General features: G+C 36.6%; 2 protein-coding genes across 2 annotated transcripts in view; one reads left to right on the forward strand and one right to left on the reverse strand.

The window, feature by feature from the left end:
• The first annotated feature begins 3 nt into the window (after positions 1–3).
• LOC118740800 (E3 ubiquitin-protein ligase RNF123-like) lies at positions 4–1,392 on the forward strand. The gene is made up of 3 exons (XM_036472530.1): positions 4–261; positions 326–569; positions 639–1,392. Exons 1-3 carry the CDS (start codon positions 4–6, stop codon positions 956–958), a joined length of 822 nt encoding a protein of 273 aa, XP_036328423.1. The 3' UTR covers positions 959–1,392.
• A 6,012-nt stretch (positions 1,393–7,404) lies between these two features.
• Positions 7,405–10,900, reverse strand: part of LOC118740873 (soluble guanylate cyclase 88E-like) — a 50,278-nt gene continuing 46,782 nt past the window's right edge. Inside the window, exons 8-10 of the mRNA XM_036472647.1 lie at positions 8,636–9,924; positions 7,655–8,194; positions 7,405–7,582 (exon numbers count right to left, since the gene is read on the reverse strand). Coding sequence (XP_036328540.1) covers positions 7,405–7,582; positions 7,655–8,194; positions 8,636–9,924 — 2,007 coding nt within the window. The remainder of the gene's footprint in view (positions 7,583–7,654; positions 8,195–8,635; positions 9,925–10,900) is intronic.

The following is a 10,900-nucleotide window of genomic DNA, read 5'->3' on the forward strand; positions in this document are numbered from 1 at the left end:
GAAATGATTATCACAATTGCGCCGGAAATATTTCAGGAACCTACACGCTCCAATAGTGATTTGATATTGAATCGTGTGTGCCAATTAATCAGTCAAGTTTTATCACGTGTTACAGTGCCACCTGGTTGCTTTCAATTCATAGTCGATATGTGCTCGTCTGATTTGAATTCTGTTACCCACTTTCCCATCATTACCGCAGCGCTGGGTATTTTGTTGGCATTGCTGCGCTCAGAACTTGACACAGATCGTAATCCACAAAAGGTATGTCAACACTGCAAATATCATTTTTGTAGGCCTTTACAAGCCTCGCATGCTCTTTTTGCAGGTGACGCGCCTCACACGTGCTCTTCTCACCGATCCCAGCTTTCAGTTTGCCAATTTGGAGTTCGCTTTAGGTGAAATAAAAACCCCAATATTACAACAAGCTGAAATACCGCGTGGTAATTTTGATCCGCAAACTCGCGCACACATCGATCCCCTAACAAATGATGTACGCGTACCAATGCCATCGACATCAACGAAAAGAATACGCGCCGATCCACCAATAATAAAATTTGCGCTCTCTGATTGTGAGTAAATCTTTCTCTTACTGCTTATACAAAACTAAGTAAAGCGGTTTCGTTTTTCTTTTGCATTAGATCCCACGCATGTAACTCCGCTGGAAATTGATGAGGTACGCCGCCTCATCGATATGCTACGCTTAAAGCAATCACTGCTTTCAGACATTACACTGCCTTCCGAGGACTCACTCTGTCCAATATGTTGCGCTAAACCAATTGCCGTTATTTTCACGCCCTGCAAACATCAATCGTGTAGCAATTGTATTATGCAACATTTAATGAACTCGAAAGTGTGCTTCTACTGCAAGACACTTATCAAAACTATCGAAACCAACGAAGGCACAGTCATTTATAACAACAACGAATATACATCAGCGCCCACATTCTATGAGATTTAGTTAGTTTGTGCGCCAACTACTACTACACACACACACACACACACACACACATACATCAAACAACTGTAACCCACCTTGATTCTAGTCAAACCATTGTGACATCTTTAACTAAATTGTATTACTACATACATACAACTAAACTGCCTAAAATTATATCCTTGAAAATGTTTACCAAAGTTACAAATTTTACAAAAATGAAAAAAGAGATGCATTTGTTTTAGCTTTAAATATTATTGTGATACGCCTTATTGTTCGAACAAACACACTTACACTTGCCACACAAAGACGCAAGCACGCTTCGCGAATGCAATTAAAGCAGTTTCAATTTGTTTTACTGCACTTTAATAGCACGTTCAAGAGCAATTTATATAAGCAATTTTAAAGACATTTTTATATTTTATTATCATTGCAAGCCAATTAGCAAAATTCAAAATTTAAATAAAATTTAATAGAAAATAATAAACAAATTACAAAATAAAAAACTTGCTTTTTTGCTTATGCATAAGGCGGAAAAATTGCTGCTAGAGAAACAATATTTTTGCAAAATTTATTCGTTGCAAATATACAAAAATCAATATATTATAATATACATATGTATGCATTTACAGAGTTTACTGTGGAAAATAGTTCATAAAATAAAAAATGCTCTTATTGTTCTTCATTAAACACTGCCGAAAATGTAAACACTAAATTTAATTGGAGTTGAGAGCAGAGGTTGTAGAGAGAGAGGGAGAAAGAGAACGAGAGAAGGAAAGAGGGAGAAAGTGAGAAGGAAAGACAAACGGAAAGAGAGAAAAACAGAAAAGGAAAGACAAATGGAAAGAGGGAAAGAGAGAGAAAGAGATAAAAGAGAGAGAGAAAGTAATAAAAAGAGGGAGAAAGAGAGACAGAAAGTAATAAAAGGAGTGAGAAAGAGAGATAGAATATAGAAAGGGAGAAAAAATATAGAAAGAGAAAGGGGGAGAGAAAAAGGGAGACAGTGTGAGAGGAGCGAGAAAAAGAAAGTGTGCGGAAGATGGAAGAGACGAAGGGAGAGCGAGAGAGGAAAGAAGAATGGGAACGATATAATGAAGAGTGCAAGATGGAGGTTGAGATTGAGAGATATAGAGAATGGGAAGAGAAAAGAGAGGGTGAAAAAAGGAATGAGGGAAAGATAGTGGAGAAAAGGAAGAGAGGCTATAAGAAAATGTAATTAATCGTGGTATGGTAGCGTTTTGGTAACATTTATAAACGAAGATGAGCATCGCTACAGCGGATAAAAGCTGAGCTAAACTCAGACTTCTTAAATCTTTCCAATACTCTGATTGGTGGACCGCAAGGCTATTCAAGGACGAGAGTGAAAAAACGCTAGATGATACATATAAATTAATTTTTTGCAGCTAAACCTAAATAGAAAAAGCTGAATCGGCAGTGCTGATGCAGTCGCAGCTCGTGACGCGTTACCCGTTTATGCCAACGCATAAGAAGACCCACGCGACCCTCGCTCTTTGGTCGTACGGAACGGTGGATAACCAGCTATCTGCGCAGACGCCAATCATCAGTCGAATTTCGTAACGTTAAGTCCAAGCCGCATGGTATTAAACAGATGTCGTCCTCTACAACAACATTAGTGTGCCAAAAGAACCCAAAGCGTTTCCTAATTAAAATAATATGAAATCGATTTGTTTTTTTTAATTTTTCAAAATATTTTAATCTTTTTAAAATTTTGTTTCACTTACAAAGCTGCCTAAATATAACAAAGCACAACAGCGACTTTAGTAGCGAAAAAACATTTTTGAATTAATGCTTTATAATAACCCTTTTTTGAGAGTACATGCTACATACAGATGTGTCTTAGTGACTTCTTGATTAGCTGCTTAGCTACTTTTTTAAAAGTACTTTTTACCACTGTACCTAATACTTCTAATTTTTGTTTTTAAATAATTCGAAACATTAACAATAATATATTTTGATTTAAATAACTCACAAATAGCTTCACTATTTAGTTAGTAAGTAAATACTCACATTTAAACACACAATTATGTGTACATACATACATACAACTTATAAGTGTTTTCTGTGTTTTACTTTTGTAGATTTCAAGCAAATACTACATATGTACAACTAGATTTAAAATTTCCTTATTAGTCTTATTCAATTCTTTTATCCCTAGCTTTTCGTTGGCTTTCCTAGAAAAATATCTTTACTTAGGTAATTTCCTTTTTTTGTACATTTCTTTTATAATTACAGGATATGCTTTCACTATTTTCATTTCATTCAGGTGGTACCTTTACATTGACATTGATTTTAACATTTAGAATTTCAATGGTGTACAAAATTCAAAATGTTTAAATTTTTCTAATAAATTTAAATTTTTATTTTTTTTATTTTAATGATAATTTACTACAATACATGTACATTAGGGTGCATCACTCACAGATACAAAAAAAAAATAAGACTTTTGCCAAAATATTTCAGAAGCGTATTAATAAATACGTGAACCTTATATTAATATTAATTTTTTATTTTTGTTTTATCAACGAACTCAAAATTATGAGATTTTTGAAGGTATTTTCAAATCGGTCCAGCTCACTTAAATCTTAATATTTGGTTGAAGTCTTTAGATACATAAAATAAATTTTATAATTCCGGTAATAAAATCGCGATTTTTGTTGGTGAGGCACCCTAAAGTACATACTTATTTATGTATATTTTTTACCTCCAGCTTTTCTCTTCACTACTACTTCTGCTATTTAAAATTTGACTAGCCCATATTCGTATTGTCGTTTGAAGAGGTATTATCTTTAGTATACAGTTGCACGTGTTTATTGTTTTGTTTTATGTATTCTAACATTTAGTACTAACATTTTTCAACTCTACGTACACATCTCTATGTATGTATGTGTATATTTGCTTTTCTTTTCATAAATATCTATGTATAATATCTGATTTATTATACGTATATATTATATTTTTTTTTGCAAAAACTTTTATGCTGTATCTCCACTTGGCATTAAATAAGAACAATTCGAATTTAAGCGTTGTATGATTCATACAGTGTCATTTAGCACATAAATGTACGTTTAAGGAAGAAGAAAGAGCCCTAACCCCGCTTTCTGTCCCCTTTCCGGATGTCACTGCCGTTACACAGATGATTGAGTCTCGAGAGTACAGACCTTCTTCATCAGATTGGACGGTGGTAAACGATTTTTTCACGCAGCGATCGTTCGCGATGGACGCTTGACACGTTCGATTGATATAAATCCCTATAAACCTAATCTCCTTTTTAATAAAAGCAATGCGAAAGGTTATCGATAACGAAATTAAATCGAATGGTATGAAACTGGCCCATCTGCATCCAGCTTGCATATAAGCGGGGAAGATCCACGGGCACTGCTTTGTACGTGCTGAGTACGAAGATAGAGGGTCCCTTTGAGTGTGGACAAAACTGGGCTATGTGCCTTCCTCGATATTAAAGGAGCCATATTATGGGGGGGTTTTTCGGGCACTCGAGAAATGGATGGTGCAATCAACTATCCGTAGATGTATTGCCAAACTGCCCCAAAAGAGAATCTCTGAAACTGAAACTGCGGGTAATGTGGTACGGTTGCAAACAATAAATGGATGCCCGCAAGAGGAGGGTAATGTCATCCTTCCTTTGGAGCGTGGTAGTTGACGGACTGTTAAAGATCTTCTCGGACATGCACAGCGTTACTTTGACGGCTCCTAAACACGGCATTGGCGCAGGCAGGTCCCGGAGTATTTTCCAAGTGGTAGTATATGTCACCAATCGGAGTGCAGAAATGAAGTTACGTAGAGAGTATAATAATGACAGAATCCTAACACTTGCGACTGCCAGGGAGCACTTAAGACACTATCATCATTCGATGCCAAATCATCCTTAGCCTTTGGGCGATTGAGAACCTCAACGCCCTTGCTGAAGTCTATAACATTCACCTACTCAAGGTACAAGGTCACCAGGGAATGCAGAGGTATGAGATAGCGGCCGGCTTAGGTAGAACAGCGGTGGCCTCAGCTCCTCATTGGCCACTGCATACTTGAACCATTAGTGTGGATGGACGCTTTTGATAGTACGGAAAGAAGCTGCCTATACGATGCCACGTCTAAATTTGTCATTCCCTCAAAACTCATACGGCTATGTAGAGGGATGTTGAGTACAGCCTTTAGCTTCGTTCAAATTTGGAAAGGTCCCTCTCCGCGCCGTTTGAGAGTAAACCAGATTTATAACAAGGCGATTCACACTCCTGCGAATTTTTCAATCTCATGCTAGAAGGCGTAATAAAAGCTGTCAATTTGAATCGCAGTGGCACTATATAGAGCAAAAGCAAGGTACCTTTGGGGTGTGTAGATGATATTGAAATCGGTGGCTCGAAACCCAGGGAAACCCAGCACAGTGTTTCAGTATAGAAAAGGAGGTTGGTATAGCGGAGAACTAAAACAAGATAAAGTGTTTTCTTAGCACAATTAGAGTTCAAGCGCTTTGGAACACAGGTCACAGGTCGGGAAGTACAAGGAGATTGAGGAAATTTTGGTCTGGTAAGAAGAGCTTAACAGGGAAATTTTGGCAACTTTCTTTCAACTCACCACAATTTTTCGAGGGACAAAGGTCTTTCGAAAGACACTTGTAAATTCTGGCAACTATTTTTAAAGTTCTTCTCAGTATTTCGAAAAACTAAATGACAGATCTGTTAGCGAGGAGATCTTAGCGTTATTCTGTTTTCCTTTTAGCGATAAAATAAATTAAAGTAAATTAAAAACTAACAATGATAAAAAATTGAAATAAAAAAATTATAATAAATAAAAAAAGTAGTTTCTAAAATTAAATGAAATTATAAAAATATTTTTTCTTTTAAATTAAATAAAAAAATATTTAATAGTAGAAAGTAGCCTTTTAAATATTAAAAAAACTTCCTTTTGAACAATAAAATCTAAGAATTTTAAGAAAATTAATTAAAAAAAAAGTATCTTAAAACTACAATTTTTTATTATTTTAATTTATTTTGTTTCTTTTTAATTTAATTTTCTTTTAAATTAACTTTAAGAAACTTATTTTATTTTGAAGGATCTGGAAACGGGGGAATCTTAGCCATATTATGTTTGCCATATAAGTATTGCCATATTAAGTATTCTAAAAATAAAATGAAAGAAAAACTAAAAATTAAAAGAAATTTGAATTAAAAAATAAAAAATTTTAATAATTAAAAAATAAAGAAAAGTAGGTTCTAAAATTAAATGAGATGACAAAAATATTTTTCTTTTTAATACTATAAAATCTAACAATTAAAAAAAAATATAAACAAAATAAAAAAATATTTTAAAAAATAATAAAATAGCACCCTAAAATTAGAAAATATTCTTTTTAAAACAATAAAATCTAAAAATTTTAAGAAAATTCAGGTCAAAAAGAAAAAAATAAGTTTCTAAAAATTAATAAATTTTTTCCTTTTAATTTTATTTAATTCTTAGAAACGCATAGTTTGAGTTTTTTAAATTTAATTTTTATGCAATTTTTAGATTATGTAATTTTATATTATGTTTATGTTTTTTACCGTTTATTGAACTAATAATTATTGAATTAGGTTTTCTTTTAATTTTTGAGAAGTTAGTTTACTGTTACAGAATAATTTTCCAAAAATTAAATGTATTTCAAAAAATAGTTGCGTTCCAGAGGCTTCACGATATTCACGAAATTCACAATTTGCAGGAACAGCTGTTTTCTCCATTAATAAACCTTATGGAAGGTGGTCACCTGGAACGACTTCCTGTAAAAACCTGCAAATCGTGAATCATCTGGAACGCAACTAATGTACTGTAGCTTTTAAACAATAAAATCTGATATTAAAAAAATGCAATTAAAGCAAGAAACAAATTCCTCTACTCGAGGATTCGAACCTCGAATTGCACGCAAGTACTTTGCTCACTCGGCCATTGCGACTCAAGTGCTTTCTGTCAAAAGAGCTTTTCACCAGACAAGTTTGCAAGGGAGCTTTTTTGTAAGACTCTCGAGCCAGAATAAACAAAATCTTTCTTACTATTTTGCCTACTGTCTTTCAATAGTCTTACAATAGAACTGCAACTATTTTAGCCAAAATTGTCCTGTAAATGTACGATTTGGTGCAAATTTAAGAAAACTAAAAAATTGATTACAAAAAAGAAAATTGAAAAATAAGTGAACATCATTTTGTTAGGCCTAAATTAAAGACTATAATTTGTAGTCATCTTATAACTAAGTAATTGTGTACACACTACATACATATGTACCAGCACATGCTATTTCATTGTTCATAGGGCTCTACTTTAATATTAAATTTAATTTAAATAAATATTTATTTTCTTTGGTACTATTCATGGTTTTGTTTCTTATGTTAGTTTTTCCGCCACTAATATACCAGAGTACATCTGTGTGACACCTTCACGAGCACAATTCGTATAGCCGGCCGTCGCCCTTACAGCAATTGACATGCATTCGAATGCACTCTATGTCGCCCATTAGAGTGATTATAGCCTGCACAACACTGATGACCCGATGTACGCGCGTGACTGAAACTATGACTGTTGGCCATTTTAGGTTGGTGACCATGATGACAAGTAGCGTAGTGCACAGACGAATAGCTGTGATTGTGACTGTAAAAAAGATTGAGAAAATAAATTATCCATTTACTTATTTCAGGTAAGCATCATTTTCGGATTACTCACCCATGATGTGCTATGCCCGAATCTGATAAGGAGTTTGTCATTTGTGGACCTGGTGGTGGTGGTGGCAAAAAGAGCGGACAACCACCACCGCCCTCATCGCCACCACCTTCATCCCGAAAGGCAGCCATCCGTCGCATATTCGCACGCTTGTTTTGCACATCAACTTCGCTCGCTTCTTCAATCATTCTGTCCAACTTTTCTATCGCTTTTGTTTGTTTTGCAGCGAGGAATGCTTTACGTGCTGTCTTGGACATTGGTAGCGGTGCGGAATTGGAGCGAATCGGTGGCGAACAGGGCGATAAGGATTCGTGTGATGACGTACGACTGCTGTCGAATGATATATTCTTACTTGCTGGTATAGGTTTCGTAACGGATGTAGTGGGAATCGCAACTGCCGTACCCTTCGGTATCGCTGGCACTGAGGTGGAGGCTGCAGCGGCTTCCGGAGCGCTGGTTGACTGTGCCGTCTCTGGTTGCGCGGTTGGTGGTGTGACAACAGGCTCCTGCGGTACGGTTAGGCTACGTGAGAAGGTGATTTTTCTAATTAGAAAGAGAAATTATTCAGAAGTGGAAGAGAAAGGGTGATTAAGAAAGAAGAGTTTTCAAAAATATTTATGTGGACTTAAACGGCTAAAAAATGTGTTACTTTTTAATTTAATATTTAATGATGAACAGTTATAGAGTAAAGTTTTTATATGATTAACTAACATGCCAAGACCGGTATATAGAGGAAGATATAGAGAGTGTGTTTTTGAATTTTTTTTTGTGGAATTAGGAAGAACTGCAGTTCTTTTTAACGCCGATGATGTTAGCCACAATTATCACAAATCATATTTCATTTCTAATACCTCTACGATAAACTCGTGACGATCTCCGCATAAAATTAGCTTTGAAAATCCGTAGAATTCCCGAAATAGAGTAGCTTGTAACTAATTTCTCTCTCAAGTACGCTTGACATGCTCGCAATGCGCCGACACCTACCTGGCTTTGGATTTCTCCAGCGACGCTGATGCTGACGATGTCGATGGTGCCACTTTGCAGGTGAGAGTTTCACGAGGTGGTGCTGTCGATGGTGGCGTAATCTGTTCCATTGCTGCCAGCTCTTCGGGAGTAAATTGATCGGGATCATTTGAACGTGGCTTTGACGGTGCGCTGCCAATGCGGAAGGTAGGCGCAGGGCTGTAGGGGCAAAGCGCTGAGCTGGTGGCACTATTAACCAATGAACTTCGTGAGTATTGTAAGTCTTCCAAAAATTCTTCTGTATCTAAAACGAGGGAACCGAAAATGTCGCTAGGCGAACGCATGAAAACGTGCCCCATCGAGTTTGAACGCGATTCACGACCACGCTCATTATTGTTAAAAGCATTGCGCACCGGTGAATTTGCTATGCTGCGACGTGCAACATCTGTGAAAGTTACCGGCGAGTATATACGTCCACGTTCCTTGCTGGCACTAGTCTGTGGCGTTGTTGATGTACTCGTCGCCGGATCCATTGAGTTTATCATAGCGCTTGTGGCATTGGCTAATTGCATACGTTCGACGGAACCTATAACCGGTTGAGCAGCCGCTGGCATAATCGCCTTCAGCGTCTGTGACACACTCAGGCGACGATCGGATGTAGATGGCGCTGTAGATGGAATAGAGCTAGTTGTGGCGGTGGCAGTCGGCGCAGTGAACGTCGAAATCGGGTGAAATAGTTCGGGCGGCAACTGTAATGATTTACGATTTTCACGTTCCTCCAGCCAATAGGTTTTCATCGGACCCTTACCCTTCACATCGATCTCACCACGCTCAGTCATTTTGTAGCAAGGACTTAGAAATTGCTTGGCTGGCTCTGAAACGTGCACCTTCATGGCGGCGCCCGTAGATTCCATGCGTGACGCCGTATTAACCGAATCACCAAAGAGACAATAGCGTGGCATTTTCAAACCCACAATACCAGCAACAACTGCGCCGGAATGCACACCAACACGTATGCGCAAATGTTGGCCTGTCGAGGGATCTTTCAGATCCGTTATGGCATCAACCATATCCAAGGCCATATCACAAACTTTATCCGCATGATTTGCAGACTTTTCTGGCGCACCTGACACAACCATGTAGGCATCGCCAATTGTTTCAACTTTATATACATTATTTCTTTCGGTGAGTGTGTCGAATATGGAGTACATTGCATTTAGCATGGACACCACCTCCATGGGTGTGATGCGACTGCAGATTTCGGTAAATGTGACCACATCAGCAAAGAGTATGGACACACAGTCGAACATCTGTAAAGAAAAAAAAAAACGAACGAGAGGGATTGACAGAAGTAAGGCAGAGCTTAATTATTCCAAAATATTTTCGAAAGAAAACTTTATTAGACCTCTTGCGATTGATATACATCTTGTGATACATACTAAAAAAAACGAATTTGACAGGTGGCAACGCTCTTTAAAATCAAGCTTTCGTTGGCAATCCGTATTGCAATAATTCATTTAACTGATTAATAAAATTGTATTTAACTTTATAAATGAAGTGTTGTTTTTAATCTCGTTCTTCTGGCATCCTTATTGCAAAGTATCGCTGAACTTAAAATTTAGCATTTTAAGCAGGTGGTAATCCTTTTCGAAAAATATGCTATATGCTAATCCAGGTCATAAGCAATGTTTTTGCCAAATTTTAAACGAAGAAAGAGTAGCAAACAAATTTATAACGTTAGTAGAATTTCATCTAACTTTCAATTAAATTGATTTGAAATGTCTAAGCCCGAAAAAATATATTCGAAACAGCTTTCCTCGAACCTCTCTCATTGAATACCCATATTTAAATATTTTAGTTAACTTGCGTCTTTAATTAATTTTGGATTTCTAAACAGGTGGCAGCCTCCTTTAAAAATATTTTGGAATACAAAATTTCCTAAACTTCTATTGTTTGATACCCTTATTAAAATATTTTGTTTAGCTTGCTATTTAAATTCATTATCACTCTTTGAACAGGTGGCAACCCTATTAAAAATATTTAGAAATTAAGCTCTCTCCTCAGACACCCGTATAAAAATATTTCATATTGTGGCGAATACTGCGGCAACACAAAGCGAACAACGAGAAATAGGCAGAATGTTCGAGGAATGACGTAGAATGTTCCACAAAGAGAAACGTCAAGTTGGATGAACACTGCGAACAGCGAGAGAAAGAGAATGAGCGATAAACTTCAGAACGTTCTAGAGTTGCCATAAGTGCCAGCGCAGGTATATAAGGGCGCCGC

The sequence above is a fragment of the Rhagoletis pomonella genome, unplaced genomic scaffold, assembly GCF_013731165.1.
Source record: "Rhagoletis pomonella isolate Grant_MI unplaced genomic scaffold, Rhpom_1.0 Rhpom_scaffold_00001, whole genome shotgun sequence".
Classification (NCBI taxonomy): domain Eukaryota; kingdom Metazoa; phylum Arthropoda; class Insecta; order Diptera; family Tephritidae; genus Rhagoletis; species Rhagoletis pomonella.